We start from the raw sequence: 20211 nt of genomic DNA on the forward strand, positions 1-20211 counted from the left end.
TTTTCACTGTGTACATTCCTGAAAAAGTCTCTTGCCGTTTTTTTTTCTTATATAGAAGATGAACAGCAGCATATTTTTAAAAAAGAAAACTAAACAAGTGCAAAGCTAAACACACAGTATTAACCATATCAATGAAGTTCCTTAACTGCCAATAAATTTGATTTTGGTAAGCTAGCCTTATAATCTAGACACAACTGCCAGACAGCACAGCCAGGTCATGCTTCCCCCGTCTTTTCTGTAGTTCATATTACAGCTGAAAGTACACCCTGGCCCCTTATTGGACAGTGATAACTGGAGCAATCATGAGATATAATAATCATATTCATAAAATAAGAATGGCAGCACTGTAAAATGCAGTGCTGCTGCTCTATCTCCCAGTCTGGGTGCTACAGAAGGCTGATGTAAAGATAAATTCAGGTGTTTTTGCCAACTTATATACAAAAAGACATACAGTACGACTTTTATGAAACCATAAATAGGTTAAAATGTTGGTTTCTTCAGCTTCAATATCTGTGTAAAATGAAATAACCAACATTATGAGCTTTTAGAATGTGACTAAGGTCTGTAAGTAATAATTAAAAATAATTCTGCATATCCGTGACAAGAAAAGATCATCTTACAAGAGTGAACACTGATAAGTTCACAACTGACCTTAAAATTTTCTGACTGCAAATGTCCTTGTATGGCTCTGTAGGCAGCGTTCAGATCAGCAAAGATTTGGCATAATTTACTTTCAAAGCTAATGAGGTAAACAGAGATGTTAATTTATTTCACATGTCCAGGACTTACACACCACATCAAAAATGGTAGAGGATACTGAGTACAAATCTATTTGATATATCAATAAGGTTTTAAACCAAGAACTTCCAGCTTATTTTTACCACTTAATGTTTTGACTATTTGCCTTTAGTTTTACTTTAATGCAAAAAGCAATACACAAAGTCCAATACTGCATAGCAGCCATTCAGAATAAATTTTGGATATATCTGATTTGAAGTGTAACTATACCCCTTACCCTTTAGCACCTGACTGAAGACCACCTGCTCAAATACATATATTTTCCTTGATAGTGATTTTTTGCTGTTGGCTGCACAGCTCTTGCAGTGAAAATGTCCCCATAATATACTTACAGGTAAGCCATAATCTGCAGAACTGCCAGAGATGACCATAAGTATGACTTACCCCTAAAGAATGAAAGGGGCTAAGGCATTCTGTGTGCACTAGGAGGAAGAACTGGCGGAACATTATCTCTGCAAAAGCTGTGCAGTGCTGTACAGGGCCACAAAGCAAAGATTACTGGATTAAGGCATTAAGTATTTGAATGGTGGGCTGCACTCACATGGATGGGGTAAATGGAGTAAATAACTAAAGCAAAAGGTGAAGTTCTTTGATTAATCTCATGTTACTATTAACTACTGTGCACATCAGTGCCTCTCTTTGCTCTCCTGTATTGAAAAATCTTGTATGTTCAAGAAATGCAGGTTATAAGAGCTATTGACTAAACTAGCTGGCATGAGTGTGCTGTGGTTGTCACTCAGGGACTGAACATCCTGGTGTGGCCAACTCATCAGTAGATGGAACAGCACAATAACAGATCTCTCTACTGTTTAGCAGCACCTTCAATGGCACAATGCATAATGAAACCATTGTGCACCTACAACCAATACAATACTTGCAAATCATGTTACAAATACTTTTATGACTAAACACAAACATGTGAATATACAAACATTAACTTTTTAAAACCACTCTTTAAAGCAACAACAAATAACAATGACTCACAATTTTCTGTAGTATGATGCATTGGCAACTTTAGCAGATGAGTTATACAAGACATCGGACACCAGATAGAGTCTGGCAATCTATAAGAGAAAAGAGACCATCATGAAATGAGTAATTCAGTAAATAACGTGCCATACAAATTGCCATGCGATTTGCAACTTGCATGGCATGGCAAATCGCACCCAGAGTAACCGGACACAATGACAGACAATTAACAGCAATTCAAGATGAGCTTGGACAAACTTCAAAATTTATCTCTAGCTAAAATTGTGCTTTTTTTTGTTTCTTAATTGCAACAGGCTGCAGGCTGGGCAATTCCCACCCCAGAGCTGATGTAAACAAAGAGGTGGGCTGCAGGGCAGGAACGACCTAGCTTGCAGCACATTGCAAACAAAATTGTGGAGATTGGCTAGAAATGAGTTTGAAGGACACCTGAGCTCATTTCTAATAATAATCAGCACAACTGGAAGCTCTCTCAATTGACCCAATGAATAATTCAAAAACTTACACAAGCAAAAAGTAGGAAAATAATTTCACTACCCTGACCAACCAAATCCAGTAGGTTTAAATGGTGGGGTTGAGTTTTAAGGCACAGTCAATAAATAAACATGCATAAGCAAAAGACATGGCAATACCTTTTTAGGGAGGGGGGTTTTCAAGATAGACAAAGATTCCGCTATGCAGTCTACAATTTCTTCTGCTGCTTCAGCATGGTTAAGACAGAACATCATGGCGTCACCAATGTCATTCTTCCGTGGCGTTAATCCTCGTAACACCTCCTCTAATTTGTCTCTTTGTCTAAAATAGAAACTGATGTCAAAGTGCTAAATAAAATGTAAAAGTGATGGGTAAAACAAAAAAAATTACTGCAATAAGTAAACTATTACCATTCAAAATATTGTTCAGTGCATCCAGAAAGTAATCACAGCGCTTAACTTTTGCCACATTTTATTATGATACAGCCTTATTCCAAAATGAATTAAATTAATTTTTTCCTCAACATTCTATAAACAATACTCCATAATGCCAACGTGAAAGAAGTTCGTTTTGAATTCTTTGCAATTTATTAAAAATAAAAAAAACACATGTACATAAGTATTCACAGCCTTTGCTCAAACAAACTCCAGGCAGGCTGCCATTTGCCTCTTAATGAGGAGTGGCTTCCGTTACGAGTGACTATCGGGTGCTTGGTTACCTCCCTGGCCAAGGTCCTTCTCCCTCAATCGCTCATTTTGGCCAGGCGGCATGCTCTAGGAAGATTCCTGGTGGTTCCAAACTTCTTCCATTTATGGATGATGGAGGCCACTGTGCTCATTGGGACCTTCAATGCTGCAGAAATGTTTCTGTACCCTTCCACAGATCTGTGCCTTGATACAATCCTGTCTACGGACAATTCCTTGGGCTTCATGGCTTGGTTTGTGCTCTGACATGCATTAACTGTGGGACCTTATATAGACAGGTTTATGCCTTTCCTAATCATGTCCAATCAAGTGAACTTCCCACAGGTGGACTCTAATCAAGTTGTGGAAACATCTCAAGGAGGATCAGTGGGAACAGGATGCACCAGAGCTAAATTTTGAGTGTCATGGCAAAGGCTGTGAATACTCATGTACAAGTGCTTTTTTTATTTTTAATACATTGCAAAGATTTCAAAACAAACTTCCTTCACGTTGTCATTATGGGGTATTGTTTGTAGAATGTTGAGGAAAAAAATTAATTTAATCCATTTTGGAATAAGGCTGTAACATAACAAAATGCGGCAAAAGTTAAGCGCTGTGAATACTTTCTGGATGCACTGTAATTAGCAGGATTAGTCACTGGAGTTTTGACTGGTTGGGAAGGCATTAAATTAGGTGGGAATTACTATTTAATTTACATTGCAAGTACAATATATGTGAAATTATATACGATGACTGTAAGTATCTTTAAAAAGACAAGCTTTTGAGAATGAGCAGTTACAGAACTACTTCCCCTCCGCCCTATAGCAGAAATACTACTACAGGGTGGCAAGGGTGAGAAAAATCACATATATATATATATATATATATATATATATATATATACATACACACACATACATACATACATACATACACACACGTGATTTCGAAGTTCAGGGTAGGGGGCGCACGCGCCCTACCTGCGCCGCCGTTCGCGGCCTCAACTGTCAATCATCGGGTCCCAGCCAGTGACTGCCGAGTATCTCCAACGGGGAAGAGAGCTTTATGTAAATACAGATCTCTCCCGTCAGCTCCTGCGCACACACACACAGCCCCCATAGTGAAACAGCCCACAGTTAACCCTTTGATCACCCCAGATATTAACCCCTTCATGCCCAGTGCCATTAGTACAGTGTCAGTACTTATTATTAGCAGTGATCACTGTACTGGTGTCACTGGGCATGTCAGTGACACCAAATCTGTTCCCTCCGGTGTCAGAATGCCCGCCACAGTCCTGCTATAAGTCGCTGATCGCCGCCATTACTAGTAAAAAGAAAAAAAAAATACACACACACATATATTAATTCCAGTATATATACACCACCATTTATACATGCTACAACTTTCACATAAACCAATTAATTTACATATACTGTATTGGGATTTTTTTTTTTTTACAAAGACATGTAGCAGAATACATTTTGGCCTATATTTATGGAGGAAATTAAATTTTTTTACTGCACAAAAAATAAAAAATACACAGGCAATCAAATACCACCAAAGGAAAGTCTATTTGTGGGAAAAAAAGGACGTAAATTTCATTTGGGTGCAGTGTTGCATGACTGCGCAATTGTCAGTTAAAGTAACGCAACGCTGTGACGCAAAAAATGGCCTTGTCAGGAATGGTGGTAAATCCTCTGGAGAGCAAGTGGTTAAAGCAGTATTTTTAATATTTTTTTTTTGTAATAGAGCAATAAACACATTAGTCACGTGTAATGGTGGGTATCCCATTACTTGCAGGCAGTGGCTTTTGGTAAAAATCTTCTGTTCAGAGTCTCCTTAGTGGCTGCAGGTTCCTGCCCTGAGCAGTTATCTTCTGGCACTATAAGAGTAAACAGCAGCAACCGCTGAGAGAAGCTGCACTGGTTGCATGCCTCCTTCTGTCCTTTCCATCATTTACAAACCTTGTGTTTCTCCTATAATGAATCACATTCTGTGAATGAAGGAGCAGCTGAATGACAGGATCTTCACTGTCCATTCAGAGAACACAATACATTTTGAGAGATTAGTAACAGGGCAGGAAGGAGGGAGGGACCGAGTGGGAACCTGCCCCGAGAGGAATGATAACGTGGGGGGGGGCCGTGCTGATGACTTAGCAGCTTGTGCTGCTCCTCACTGACAGGAGTAATTCACTCCTCTCATAAAAAGAGTGGCCAGCTTCTGCTGGGGAGAGGATTCTGGGTTTTTCTCCCTCCAGCCTGTAGGGGGAGATGGAGAGCCTGCACGGAGAAAACTCACTGTCTCAGCTCTGCTTTGCTGAGTAGTGAGGGCGCACTGCTCTTCTTATTCACTCTCCCCTTGTCATGTGACGTCACATGACTAGAGATGGAAAGAAGAGGCTTCACCTGTGTTAACTGGGAGGAAAGGGGGCAGGAAAACTAAGCCTTAGACCACCCCTCTCCTCCTCTGAACACCCACCCCCACTCCTCAGGCCCCCCATCTTCTCCTCATTTACTATCAAACACCCTCTGAAATGTGATCTGCCAGCAATCATAGCTGCACATCTAAATGAGCCCTTTCAGTCCCCCCTTAGTCCCTCAGAGCCCACTCTAGATCCCTTTATGGCAGGAGGAACCAGAACAATGTTTCTCCACAGCATAGGAAGACAGACGTTCAGGGAAATATCTGGCAGCTCTAGAGGAGGCACTGAACAGATTTGTTAGGCAAAGCAGCTGAATGCATGTAACAGAATACATGCTATTTTATATAACTAATGTGTTTGGTGCTGGTAGTATCAGCTAATGGTGTAATGGCAGTACTGACACTTGATCATAAATACAAAATGTTTTATATTAGGACTGTTCAACTGGTCAAACTTCAGCTTTTCATATAACTGGAGCAACAAGACAGTGTTTATTTGCTCACAAGGGCTATGTAGAACTATATGTAATGTTAAACAGAGAGGAAAATACTACAGTAGTGGACAGTTTTCTTTTTTAAACATTAAAATCAGATTATATGAAGTTACCTTGAGGTGATTGGACACTGGCAAAAAAAACAAAAAAGGCTGCAGGATATCTCCTAGAGTCAGTTTTGTAGTGAAATAAAAGGGAGATCATAACAGAAGGGAGGGTTCTCTGCCTGGTACTGTACTTCAGGAAACAAATTTCACTGGTGAGTCGATCCTATTTTCCTTGTGTACAGTACACAAGCTTCTTTAAAATCATTAAGATTGGGATGTCCAAAAGCAGTCAAACTGAGTGGTGGGCAACACAGCAAACAATGCCAACAGGCCCATACAATAAAAACAGGTCAAGAAGGTCTTGACAGACTCAGGAGAGCAGCTTGCATCACCTTGCTCCCAAAACTGGCATCAGAGAATGCTTGAATATCTACCTGGTGGAATTCAGATGTCTTTGCAAGTCGCATCTGAAGTAGTGCATGCACTACTTTGAAAATTGGTGCGGCTCTGACTATGTCAGAATCGCACCAATATGACTGCTTTAAATGCGGACAATAGGGTGCAACTTGCCTGGCATGGCAAATCGCACCTGGAGTGACTGGGCACTTAACGATAACTTGTCTGATCCAGAAATGGTAGATCTAGAACCCTCAGGAAGCAAAAAGAGTAAAAGCCGACCCAAAAGCTGCAGTAGCCTCCTACTGCACACACAAATAGTAGGCCTAGAAAATAACACCACTTCAAGCATCCATATCCTCTGAGTTGTCCCAGATGCTTGCTCAGGAGCGAGTCCTCACTCAATGCACCATGCATCAGAGGAATGACTAGCTGCACACCTATGACGTCAATGAAGTAAAATTAACTTTATTGCAGTCAAACATGCCAAGCACTCCAACGTGTTCCACTCTTAAGGCCTTAATCATTGCGGCAAGTAGCTAGACAGCATGTCTGACCACCACCGTGAGGTCATCATGAAGTAACGATATGGGCCATCATTCCTCTCACTGTGCACACCCCACTTACAAACAGTTAAGGGATTTCCTTAGATGCTTTGAGGTAGGACATATGGAAGGAAGGACAATACCTAGAGGTGGAAAACAGAGAACACCTTTGAAGAAAAGAGGCCTCAAGATAACCTTGCCCTTGAACAACACTAAGAAAGGCTCCTTAAAGATTAAGGACAGCAACTTAGAAACTCTCCTTACAGAGGTGAAGACCATCTTACAGGTAAGGTCATACAAGGGAATATCACCGATAGCCTCAAAGGCCAACTTCTGGAGAACAGAGAGAACCAAACTGAAATCTCAAGGAGATAGAGCGGAAAAAGCAGGGTGGGATATGTACACTACTCTCTGAACAAAGACTTTAACTAGAGAGCGAGAGGGCAAAGGACTCTGAAATAGAATGACGAAGGCTAAAATTTTTGCCTAATTTTACTCAAGGCCAATTTTAGGTCTAGACCAGACAGGAAGAAGCTCAGGAGTATTTTTTAGAAGAATATTCCTCGACTTACACCAAAGTTGGGTGCAATGGCAGACTGAGAAGTAGGGTTCCTAGCTTTCAAGAGGGTATGGATAACTGAATCTTAAAAAGGTCCCTGTGCCTCAGGACAGCTATGTTTTTAAAGCCAGAAAACAAGAAGCATGATGGAACACTGGCCCTTGGGACAGCACGTCGGGGGATCAAGAAGAGCCCATGGAGCATCTGCCAGTGGAAATACAAAGTTTTTTGGGCCAATTTGATGCAATAAGTATCACCAAGATACCTTCCTTTTCAATCCTGCAAAAGTAGCAGAGGGAGAATCTAGAGGGACAGAAAGGCACAGATCAGACTGAACTGATATCATGGCAACACCAGAGTCCACTTGAAAAGTCTGACGGTCCCTGTACCTGGCAACAAACCTGTCCAGTTTTTTGTTGAATCTGGATGCCAGAAGGTCTACATCTGATGTTCCCCACCAATGGCAAATAGCTTGGAGGAATGAGATTTGAGTGGAGAGCCCATTCCCTAATCCAGAAGCTGATCCCAAAGCCAAGAGTGAAGAGCTTCAATTAGCATAGCAATAAGCTCATTTCTTTTGCAGAAAATTCTGTAACAGGTGTATCATCCTGGTCAGATCCATTAAAGGGCAAGGATGTTTCCTCAACAGATGTCTCCACTTCCAGTACTGCCTCATGGCCAAAGTCAAAGACCAAAGGTATATGGGATGTAGAAACGGACATGACCCCTGTAGTTTAAGGCCTCAACAAGGCCAGAAATTTGGTCCATGAACTCTGACACTGTGGCAGAAATTCCTCACTAGTGTGGCAGAAGTGTACACTGAATGACCAGAGGAAGTGTGGCAGAGTTAGGGCCATGAACCAATGTATTACAATATAGGTAAAAGGCCCATCTTATCCCTTATCACTCCTCTTCTAGTCCACCATGTGCAAATAAAATGTCCCACTGTGGTTCTCCTGACCTTCAGAGCAGTGGTGCAGGAAAAGGGGAATGCTCCAATGGGCATGTTCAAAGGACTTCTGCCCTGTGTATTCACCACTTGAGTAATAGGAATAAGCGGGAGTTAACCCCTTTTTGGCTTTTGCCTTGTCACAGAGGACATACCCTCTGAAGGGGTTCACAGACTGAGCTCTGCACTAGACAGACCATTGCTCTGCTCCTGAAAAATACCCTGCAATTAACTTCACATATTGCAGTTGGGGAGCACCCACAATAGGATCCAGTGCAAAGCAACATTACAGGCCAACCACGCTTCTTCTATCAGGCTCGGCACAGTATCCAAAGGCTTTGCCACCAATCCAGAGAGTGGAGTACGAATTACCTAAATGCAGCTGCATATTACTTATTCAGAATAATCTAAAGAAGACTGTTTCCTGTGCTGTACAATCACAAAAACAGATTTCTAGGAAAGTCCCTTTTAAAAATCTTAAAACAAAATTTAAAAGATTAATCAGATATCTAAATCAATACATTAAAGACGTACTCTTCTTTAAGGGATCCCTTTTTGATGGGCTCCTCAACAAAAGGCTCAGGTTCCTGTTCCTCTGTCATTCCATGCAGATAAGGATTTAACGGTGGTGGTCTCCAGAAAGAACCGTTTTTAAACATTCGAAAATCTTCTGTCCTCCATTTTATAGGAGAATCTCCCTAAATGACAAGATACAAATGATAAAGTTTATTTTGCATACAAAAAACACACACAGCATAGGAAAGTGCATACGGAAGTACTGTTCACCTGTAGTATTGAGTAAAGCTTCCATCGGTAATACACGTGGGCAGGCGTCTGGTTTTCAAACAAGAATCTAGAAAGTGAAAGAAAATAACATTTGCACTATTCACCGACATAGGAAGCGTATGTATCAGAGTTAAGAGATGCACAGAAATCTGCAACAGAGCATCCCTGGACCTAAAGCTCTGGGAGTGCTGTACTGCAATGACCAACCAAGCTTCATCAAAAATATGGTAGCCTAAGGGCTCATTCAGACAAAGCATTAGAAAGCATGATCTTGCATTTAGTTGTCTGCACACAGTACAAGATAAATTATTTGAGTAAAATTTATATGCGAATAGAGTAAATGCAGCCTACCGGCCAATGACACATCACTGATGTTTACATGTTGGCCCTGTGAATGACATCTTCATGTGCCAAATGCTATATCAACAACAGATGCTGTGTGATTAGCTGGAGGTTGTTACGGCCAAAAGGTGGGGCTTGTGTATTTCAGGCATGAAGCAGCAGGCAGGTTGAGAATGTGGCTGTTTGTAAGTCCTTAAAAAATGTGGTGGGGCTCATGGGCTGGGGTCATGGGAGAAAACATGAGGTGATAACAGCAGCAATGACATTGTTAATATCCACGTTAGCTGGTGTTCAGCCAATAGGCTGCATGAACACTGTACACTTGTAATTGTACTATATTTTTGTTTTTACACTGATAAATACAGCACAAAACTATGGCCTCAAAATCAGCTGTCTGAATGAGCTCAGAGATTTGTATATTTCGCCCTTTGAGCCCTATACCATACAAAAAGCACATCAGTATTGCAGATTTGTTCATTGAAAATTAAAGAATGGGTACAGCAAATGCTTGACACCTTAGAAATAAACTGAAAATTGTGTGGAAAATGTTTCATTATATGTAATTAAGTACTGCATTTCCCAGGAAATTTAATGCACCATCATTTTCACCTGAACATAGGATTGTTGATTTCTCGGTTCATGATCATAGCTTCAAACATTGGCCCTTCACGCACCACAAATTCGATCATGCGATGGATCAGAGCAAGTAAATTCCTACAACGACAGTAGAGTTAAAGGAAAATGTATTCAGACCCTACATACTAATTGCACTCCATCTACCAACTAGAGTATAGAGGTTGATGGTATGTAACAGCACTATTTGAAGATGCATTGTAGCTGCCCAGCTGTTCAGTGTATGTGTAATACATAGAAGTCCTTCATCTGATAAGGGATAAACCCTCTAAAAACACAGAAAAAGGACTCTGGCTATCAGGTAAGAAACGAAAGAGTGGTATAAAAAGCTAAGTGTCATGTTATATTAGGCTAGCAGGGCAGCAGCATGTAATAAATGTTATAGTACAAAAAAAATAAAATAAATAACACACTGAATTTATCAAACAGATGTCTGAAGAATTCTCTCAGGTTTACTAGAGTATTCCAAATAAAAGATGGTAAAGGAAAGGCACAAAGAAAATCCTTTTGTCATCAGTCAGGAAAGGGGTAGACTATCAGGGCAGCAAAGAACACTGTCCGCATAGCATGACATGATTCTAAAGAAACATACTGTATAAGATATAAGTATGATGATATGGGCTGCTTGATGACAATAGGACACTGGCTCCAATCACAATAACGGTGCTTTAATATATAAAAAGGCCACATCCAACAAACGTAAAGATTTGAAATATAAAGAAACATAGAAGAGAATTTAACTGTGACTCCTACCTAAATAATATATAAATATATATAAACAAAACAATGTAACCAATTAGGGAAGGTAATGCCGATTATATTACATATAAAACTAAGTTAAGAATAAGAAAAGAACAAAAATAAAAAAAAATCCCAACTATGCATAAGCATAAGACCTATGGTGTGTTGGTGCACAATAAATCTGGGTAATTTCCAGTGGAGCACCAATACAATAAAAATAACAGCCATGTTCAGGTATATTAACAGCATATACAACCCTGGCAACTGCAGTAATATCTGAGATGAAATTACTCTAATAATGGGACACTACCTTTGTAATGGAAAAAAGCTCCAATGGCAAAAAAGGATATTAAGTGTTTACTCTAAAATATTATTGTGGAACTACAGTTTGACCTATAATCATGTTACGTGCTTTAATGATGACACAACCACATTTATTGGAGTTGATCGTACCAATGTCTGGTCAAAATACTTTCCCAATCCATCCCTTGATGTTTTCCTGGTCCCCCGCTGCCGCAGACTGTTCAGCTGTGGTGTTGCTCACCAAGGCCAATGTCAAAGGTCAATGGGAATTTGAAATTTGATTCTTCTTAGGTTGTATTTTCTATCTTGAAAGTAAGACTGTGCTTTCCTGAGCAAGAGTTTATGGGACACCCTCCCTAGCCAGAGAACCACTAGAACCACAATTAAAGAGTTAACCCAAGTCAAAACGAATACCTTAATGTTTGACCCTATGCCTTCACAACCTGGTCAGGCAGCTCCATCCATCTTTTTTTTCCATCATTATTAAATACAATAAATTGAAAAGAAAAACAAAAAAGGGTAGCACAACCCTGCAATATACTTAAAAGGTGGGATGACCTGGAAACTTCCCTTACAGTATATTTATAAAAAAGTATTCAGACCCCCTTCACTTTTTTTTCAATTTTGTTGTGTTGCAGCCTGATACTACAGCTGTTTAAATTCACTTTTTTTCTCATTAATCTACACCCAGTACCCCATTTTGACAAAGTGAAAACAGAATTTTAGAAATGTTTGCAAATGTATGAAAAAAGAAAAACTGAAATATCACACTGGAGTAAGTTTTCAGACCCGTTACAACACAGCTGACAATGCATACTGTATCAGCGCAAAAGCCATGAGGTCAAAAGGAACAGCCTGCAGAGCTCAGAGACACGATTACTGCAAGGCAAATATCTGGGGAAGGATACAAAACAATTCTGCTGCACTGAAGGTTCCCAAGAGCACAGTGGCCTTCATAATTCTCAAATGGAAGAAGTCTGGCACAACCAGGACTCTTCCAAGAGACAGTCGACTAGCCAAACTCAGCAATCTGGGGAGAAGGTAAGAAAGTCTTAGTAAGAGAGGTGACCAAGAACCCGATGATCACTCTGACTGAGCTCCAGAGATCCTATGTGGAAATGGGACAAAGTTCCAGAAGGATAATCATCACTGAAGCCCTGCACGGATCTGAGCTTTATGGCAGAATGGCTAGACAGAAGCTTCTCCTCAGTGCAAAACACATGAAAGCCAGCTTGGAGTTTGCAAAAAAGCTTTACTCTCTGAGCTTCGCAGACAGTTCCTTTGACATCAGGGCTTTTGCTATGCCACAGTATGCTATAATTTAATTTATCATAAGTGGACTCCAATCAAAGTGTAGAAACATCTCAGCAACGATCAAGAAAAAAAGGAGGCATCTGAGCTAAATTTTCTAGTGTTGTTGCAAAGGATCTGAATACTTAGGCCAATTTCAGTTTTCCTTTTCTTTTTTAATACATTTGCAAACATTTCTAAAATTTTGTTTTCACTTCATCATTATGGGGTAGTGAGTGTAGATTAATGAGAAAACAAAATGAATTTAAACAACTGTAGTATCAGGCTGCAACATAACAAAATTGAAAAAAGTGAATGGGGTATGAATACTTTATGAATGCACTGTATAATATTACAAAGCTAGTGTGTGGTTGAGCCAGCATCAATCTAGAGATGAAATATATTAGTGCTGTTCACATTCCTATCACTCAAATATAGGTGTAATGTAAAAATCTCAAATGGAATTAAAGTAAATGCTGCTTTGATTTATGTTCTTCTCATGCTATCCTTTAAAAAAAAAAACAAAACAAAAAGAAAACCTGCATACATGGCTGGATCAAGTCAACAATCTTGTGTCTGTAGCTGCACCCCAAAAAACCCAGCTCCTGTAAGGGGTAGGGAAGGCAAGGCAAGTTAGACAACCTATCATGGTCACTATTGATCCCTTGATGCCAGCAATTATTCATCTTCCAGGTGCTCTTCCAGTCTTTTCTGTTCAGCTTCCTAAAAGTATATAGATGTGTAATCCTGCTAACAGATTTGTGACAGATTTGATGCCAGCTTAACCGTGCATTTAAATGAACAGGGGGGGAAAAAAAAAAAACTGTTGCTCAGTGAAGCTCCAATCACCCCTTCAAGACCATCAACCAATCATTTGTATTTCTGAAGGGGATATTTTCTAAAATCACATGAGTAATAATAAAGAAAAAAAAATGTACCTTTCTGTTGGGATAACCACTTTGACTATGGCTTGCGACAGAGTCTGTATATGAAGTCACATCAGATAATAAACATAGAATATGTGAGTATTGTTAACAAGTAACAAGCAAAAGAAATTATACATATCATTAAACACTAGACATCTAGTACATGTTTATGCAGGCACTTCTTGAAAAGCATAAACAACTAACAAGATACAATGAATGTGCCCACAGAGTGGGTGATAGCTGAAATGTCCTGATATATAATGCACATTAAAACATCAAATAGGTACTACACTGGAAATTGTAAAGGCAAATACAGCTATTGGGGGCCACTGACTGTACACTCCTGATTTCTGAACATAGCAAACAATACTCTTAGCTGAACTACACTTTCAATAACATATCAGAAGCAATGGCTATTACAAGTTAATATATACATACAGGGCTTTGTTAAAATAGAGGCACTTTGGAAAAATAGTTTAATTTAAAACTAAAAGGCCAAAATGTTGCTATTTGCAGAACAGACCCTGAGGGTCTAAATGGACACTCAATCCTGTCAAAAAGGCATGGATTCCAATGTACAATTTAACCTTCCTTCCCATGTACCTTAATACAGTTCCCCGATGCACTTTAATTGCAATTCAGTCTGATCAGTGCACAGCAGAACCTGCTTGATTGAGTCATGTGATAGGAGAGGTATTATGTACTCTGCAATGCAGGATATAGGTTTCTATAATAATGGGAAGTTCTGCCAGATGTGAATCCAATTGTAGATGTTGGATTTTAGCAGCTGCAGAACCACTGAAAAATATCAGAGGCATATACAGCAGCTTTAAAGAAGAACTCCGGGCAAAAAAAAAAGTGTTATTTTCCCATGTAGTTAGGCTGGGCCTTCACTGCAAGGGTTAAATGGTTATTTTTGTCTAGAGATTCGGTAAGTGGAGATATATTTACCTAATCCATCGATCCTCCAAGTGCAAGACTGGTCCCTGCTGCTCCTGCCGCCCCCCTCCCCATGCTAGCGTTATAGTGAAGGGCTGTTCCTGACGTCACCATGCCCATACACTGGCTCTGGACATGAGGATGGCAGGAACAGTCCACCGCTGGACGTGGGGGAGCACAGTTCTCTGGAGGATCAGAAGAAAGGGTAAGTATAGCTTTTCCTGAGCCCCTGGACAAAACAAGCAGTTAACCCATGCAGTGCAGGCATAGCCCCACTGCATAGGAAAATACAAATTGACTGGAGTTCTGCTTTAAATATTATTCAGGCTAAATAAGAATTCCAACATTAAGACAGTTTCAACTAATAAACTGCAGATACCTGTGGCTGAAAAGATCCCGACCAAATGGTCAGAATCCACCCAGAAGCCTGGTTCAGCCTGGAGCTTAAGCAAGCCCCTCCCACTCCCTCCACAGCCCAGAGCTCCAGTAAGCACTGGAGGGTGCGGAGTGAAGAGCCAGAGACTGACAGTCACAGCTCTCTGCTCTGAGCTGAGGGAAGAACTCAACAATCGGTGGTTTAAAATGAAGTGAGAGGAAATCTATACAAAGTGAGGGGAATTCCCCTCAGGCAGTTGGCACTGGAATGTCTTATTGTTCTGGTGATAACTGCAAAAGTTCAGGCTTCCCATCACTTTGTCTTAGTGACAATGGTCTTCAAGACAAATAGAGAAGGTGAATCTGCTTAGCAGGGACTGACCGCAAAAAAAATTTGGCCAGTTTTCTGCCTAACAAAAACTTAACAAAGAAATGTTTTGGCTATACATACACTGTAAAGCACCTGAATGCATGCTACAACTAGTTTGTTTCTAAGAAAAACATCTGTATAACCCAATTGGTTACATTTATTTTAACAGCTCCTCGATCTACAATAAAATCCTTCTCTCGCATTAGAAAGCTGGCCTATGTAAAGAAAAAGTGTTCCAATCAAACATGGAATTTGCATATTGTCATTTTTTTTAAAAGACAAAGTTTTATATAATTTACTTTGAGGAATCCCTACAACAAAGTTAGAACTCAAGTTTAACCAAGCCCTGTATATACAAGTTCTACACGCAAACCATAAACTTCCTACAATCACATACCTGCACCCAGTCAGCTAATCAATAACTAAATCACATGACTTGTCCAATGCAATAAATGTCACACCTTTATTTTTTTATTACTAATCCTGGAAAGAACATCAAACTAACCCTTATGGGTCACATGATCCATGTAGTAATGCTTAGAAAAGTGTGTGTGTATATAACTAAATATATATATATATATGGAGCAGAGAAAATCCTTTATTATCTGTATGTAAAATATATCAATGTATCCAGCACCACTGGTTATGAGGAGAAAACATTGTTACATTCATTAATTACCTTCTCGAACTCCTCCTTATTTTTGGGTGGTGGTAACAAGGGAGCATTAGGGTTCTTGAGGCGCTCTCTCGGCTGGGCGTTAAAAGGCAGACCAGATGGAGGAGGTGGTAGAGTGTGCTCCATCATAGATGGGGGAATATATATTGGGTGTGGAGGGATAGGCACAGCTTTTCCCCAGCCCAGCTTCATTTCAAAAGACATAACCATTTTTCCTGAAATCAAAATAGTGAAAATATACATTTTTAACCACCATTCCATAACCCCCCTACAATTAATAAATGTAAATTTACAGAACAGAAGAGGTAGAGAGACAGAATAATTCTCAGGGGTCTGCAAGTCTGCTTACTGCCCATCTTAGACATGGGTCCCTACTTCATGAGGAAGATAATTCTGTCCCTGCTGACAACTTGGAATGCACAGGTTCTCCAAGCCAACTGCCTGTGACAGCTTTAGGTTTTACCCTCGTGATCTGTTGCCAATCATACAGTTACTATGACAGCCAAATTATGCAGACCACATGCAGGTTTACTAACAAACTTCTCTAGTCTTCAGATGCCATTGCAGCTATGTAATAGTGTAATTGCCAAATATAGTTACAGTAATGAAAAAAGTAATACTGTATTTTACTTTTTTTTTTTATTTAATTTGGCAGCCTACAATAAAAACTGTATTCATTAAAACAGTGTACCCAATAAAAGCCTGAAATATCCATACACAATATAAAAATTTAAATGGGCAAAATAAATCATAACGCTAATGTTAAAGTTATATGTGTCTAACCCAAAAACAAATCTATTGCAGGTTACCTGTCCTTACCAGTGGGTGTGATTATTTTTTCAGGCTTTGTATACCTGGGTATGTCCCTGTGTGTTTTTGTTTTCTTTCATTGTCTATGGAGGCAGCCATGAATGTCACACAGGTTGAACTTCAAACATATCTGCCTTTGTATATCTATACATATGGTGGACTGATGGGACTAGCTGTTTAAACATTAATAGAGAAGGTTATTTGTGCTGTATTTTAAGCTCCCAGGAGGTGGCAAGAACACTGCATTGAGGGCAAGATAACCAGGTATTTTCTGTACTTGCAAGAAATGTTCCTAGCCTGAAAATTAAAAAAATAATAATACAGTCACAGCATGGAATGACTGGTAAACTGCAACTATGTCAAATTAGATCAAAAATGTTTTTTGTTTTTTTTTGGGGGGGGGGGGGGGGGAGAATTTAGGTACACTTTAACTGCGCTTCTAATCCTGGTCCAGGAATATAGGCCAAAATGACCTCTGATCATAAAAAGGTGAAAGCATATAATACTCTAAAGGAGAAGGTTGAGAAACAAAGTAACTAAATGCAAAACTTTTTTTCGCCATTATGGAATCATTTGTAAGGGAGGGTTATAACCTGCCAGGTTTTTTTTTTCACTCATCTGTGTCGCTTATGGGGGGATATTTCCCTTCACTTTCTGAAAGTCAAAAAAAGGAGTCAGAGGAAATCCCTCCAAAATGACGGAATCCCTGGGTGTCACCAGGACTAGTGTCCCCATTGGAAGATTTTCCCTTTAGTACTATTCTGATGTAAATTTTTCTTTTACTTTCACTTTCCACATCTATAGCAAAAACAGTACAAATAAAGAGGGCGAATCTCACTGAGGCAAGAAAAAAAACAAAAAAAAAAGCAAAAACAGACAAGTGGCCTTCTCCTACCAAACACTAAATTAAAATAAATAATTTGCCGTTTGTTACACTTTAAGGCAGTATTTCTTTTTACTAGTAATTGTTTTTGGTTTATTTAGTAAGTTTCACCTTTAAAGCTGAACTCAAGAGAAAAAAGTTTGTCTAGAAAAAACATGTGTTCTTACATCTTTGTGTATTTCTTCCAGACCTGTGCAGTAATCCAGTGTGAAAACTGACCTCTGTGCAGGAGCTTGCTGTAATAAAGACCAGTCACTACTGTGCGATCTCCTTGTGCAGGGTGACTAGTCTTGGCTCCACCCCCTCCTGTAATTTTCTGCAGGCAGTCTGTAGACAGTGGAGCCTGTTGGAGCCTGTTGGGTCCCCCCCCCCCCACAGCTTCCTTCTCCGCAAAAGCTATGTACAGCACAGTGATGTCACTGCTACTTTTCCAAGGAAGATACCTTTACAAAGGCATTTGGTGCTCATAAAGATGATTTATATGCCTGAAGAATATATTTAAACAAAAGTTTTGTGCCCTGAGTTCAGCTTTAAAGCTGCAGTTTAGACAAGCAGCATTGTATGACTTATTTACCTGAGGTTTGGTAATTTAGTGCAGCTACTCATGCCAGAAAACAAATAGGTCCTTGACCATCACTATAACACTAAATAAAAATGCCAGAAAACAAAAATCTTGCTCACTGAATAATAAAGGCATAACAGCTGACTGAGAAGATCATTCCTGTGCTATTCTTCTCACTTTGTGACTTTGTTCCTAGCGCTTTTCCTTCCTCTTCCAGTGATTTATGTCAAAGTATATTTACAGTAGGTACTGTATTTACAAAGGTATTTATGTTTGTGTTTTTATTCTGCCTGGAGTTTGACTCGCCATACTGTAAGAGCAAGATATGTTGTAACTGCAAACCATCATCAGATCATATCACTGTGAAAAATTCTTCCACAGACTAACTTCTTTAAACACTTCCAGTCAAGGCAAATTCTGACATTTCTCACATACAGCGGGTAAAATATTAAATGCATAAAAAAAAATAAAATATTAAATATAAATATTAAAATAAAGTATTGAAAACCACCATTTTTCTCAGTAAATATTTTTAAAGGCTATTGACATGAAATTTGCACCATATGTCAGCAACAACCCATGCAATCCATAAATACGAAAACTATAATAAGTTCAGAAATTAAGTTATGAGTAATAAAATGGAATGACACAGGGAAAAAGTATTGAATACGCAAACTGAAAGTTATTTAACACTTGGTACAAAATCCTTTATTGGTAATGGTAGCTTCAAGACACCTCCTGTATGGAGAAACTAGTCGCACGCATTGTTCAGGTGTGATTTTGGCCCATTCTTCCATAGAGTCTTCAAATTCAAGTTCTGTGGGTCTCTTCTATGAACTCTGATCTTTAGTTCGTTACATTTTCTATTGGATTTAAGTCAGTGATTGACTGGGCCATTCTAGCAGCTTAATTTTCTTTCTTTGAAACCAACTGAGAGTTTCCTTGGCTGTGTTTGGGATCAGTGTCTTGCTGAAATGTCCACCCTCATTTTATCTTCATCATCCTGGTAGATGGTAGCAAATTTTTATTAAAGAATGCCTTGGTACATTTTTCCATTCATCCTTCCTTCAATGAAATGAAGTTTGCCTGTACCGTATGCTGAAAAACAGCCCCACATCATGATGTTCCCATCTTCAAACTTCACTATTAGTATGGTGTTTTTGGGGTGATGTGCAGTGCCATTTGATCTCCAAACATTATGTCTATTATGGCATTCAAAGAGTTAAATTTTGGTCTCATCTGACCAGACTATATTCTTCCAGTATTTCACAGGCTTGTCTAAATGTTGTGCAGCAAACTTTAAACAAGCTTCAACATGCTTTTTCTTCAGAAATGGAGTCTTGTATGGTGAGCATGCATACATGCCATGGCGGTTGAGTGCATTACTTATGGTTTTCATTGAAACAACTGTACCTGCTAATTCCAATTCTGAAGCTCTCCACAAGTGGTCCTTGGCTCTTGAACAACTCTTCTGAGAACTTTTCTTTTCACCCCTCTGTAAGAAATCTTGTGAGGAGCACCTGGTCATGGCCGGTTTATGGTGAAATTATGTTCTTTCCACTTCAAGATTATGGCCCCAACAGTGCTCACTGGTACATTCAGAAGTTGAGAAATCCTTCTGTAACCTATGCCATCAGTATGTTTTGCAACGATAAAGTTGCAAAGGTTTTGAGAGAGCTCTTTCCTTTTCTCGTTTTTGTGTGACACCTTAGTAATGAGGCACTTTTTTTTATAGGCCAACAGTTGAGACTAAGGCTGGCCATACATTATACAATTATCTGCAGATTTTTGGTTTAGATTTACCAAAAACCATATAATAGGAGGACAAACCTAAACAACACTTTCAGTTGTATCCAATTAGGCAGGCCCTTGTACTACATAGTTGAAGGTAAATCTAAAGGAAATTGGGCAGAAAATCTGCAGATAATTGTATAATGTATGGCCAGCCTTAACCTGAAGTGTTTGCACTGACGAGGGGCAGGATTGCTTTCTCATTACTGATAGATTTCAGCTGGTGTCTTGGCTTTCCATACATTTTCGCACCTCCCTGTGTCATTCCATTTTATTACACATAACTTAATTTCTAAACTTATTTGTTTTGGTTTCTTTGTATGTATGACTTGTTACCGACGTGATGAAAAATTGCATGTCAATAACGCCTTTCGAAATATATTTACTGAGAAAAATGGTGACATGTTCATTACTTATTTTACCAGCTGTAC

General features: G+C 39.4%; 1 protein-coding gene across 4 annotated transcripts in view; it reads right to left on the bottom strand.

The window, feature by feature from the left end:
• Positions 1-20211, bottom strand: part of U2SURP (U2 snRNP associated SURP domain containing) — an 88203-nt gene that overhangs the window by 21793 nt on the left and 46199 nt on the right. For 2 of the 4 annotated variants that reach the window (XM_089672562.1, XM_089672561.1), the window contains exons 10-17: positions 15738-15949; positions 13387-13430; positions 10091-10195; positions 9140-9206; positions 8888-9051; positions 2418-2580; positions 1783-1862; positions 652-739 (exon numbers count right to left, since the gene is read on the bottom strand). In XM_089672562.1, coding sequence (XP_089528688.1) covers positions 652-739; positions 1783-1862; positions 2418-2580; positions 8888-9051; positions 9140-9206; positions 10091-10195; positions 13387-13430; positions 15738-15949 — 923 coding nt within the window. Of the gene's footprint in view, positions 1-651; positions 740-1782; positions 1863-2417; positions 2593-8887; positions 9052-9139; positions 9207-10090; positions 10196-13386; positions 13431-15737; positions 15950-20211 lie in introns of all 4 variants that reach the window. The other 2 variants (XM_089672560.1, XM_089672559.1) reach the window with 1 other exon arrangement.

The sequence above is a fragment of the Staurois parvus genome, unplaced genomic scaffold (assembly GCF_062004578.1).
Source record: "Staurois parvus isolate SC_StPar_1 unplaced genomic scaffold, SC_StPar_1.0 ptg000131l, whole genome shotgun sequence".
In the NCBI taxonomy this organism is placed as follows: domain Eukaryota; kingdom Metazoa; phylum Chordata; class Amphibia; order Anura; family Ranidae; genus Staurois; species Staurois parvus.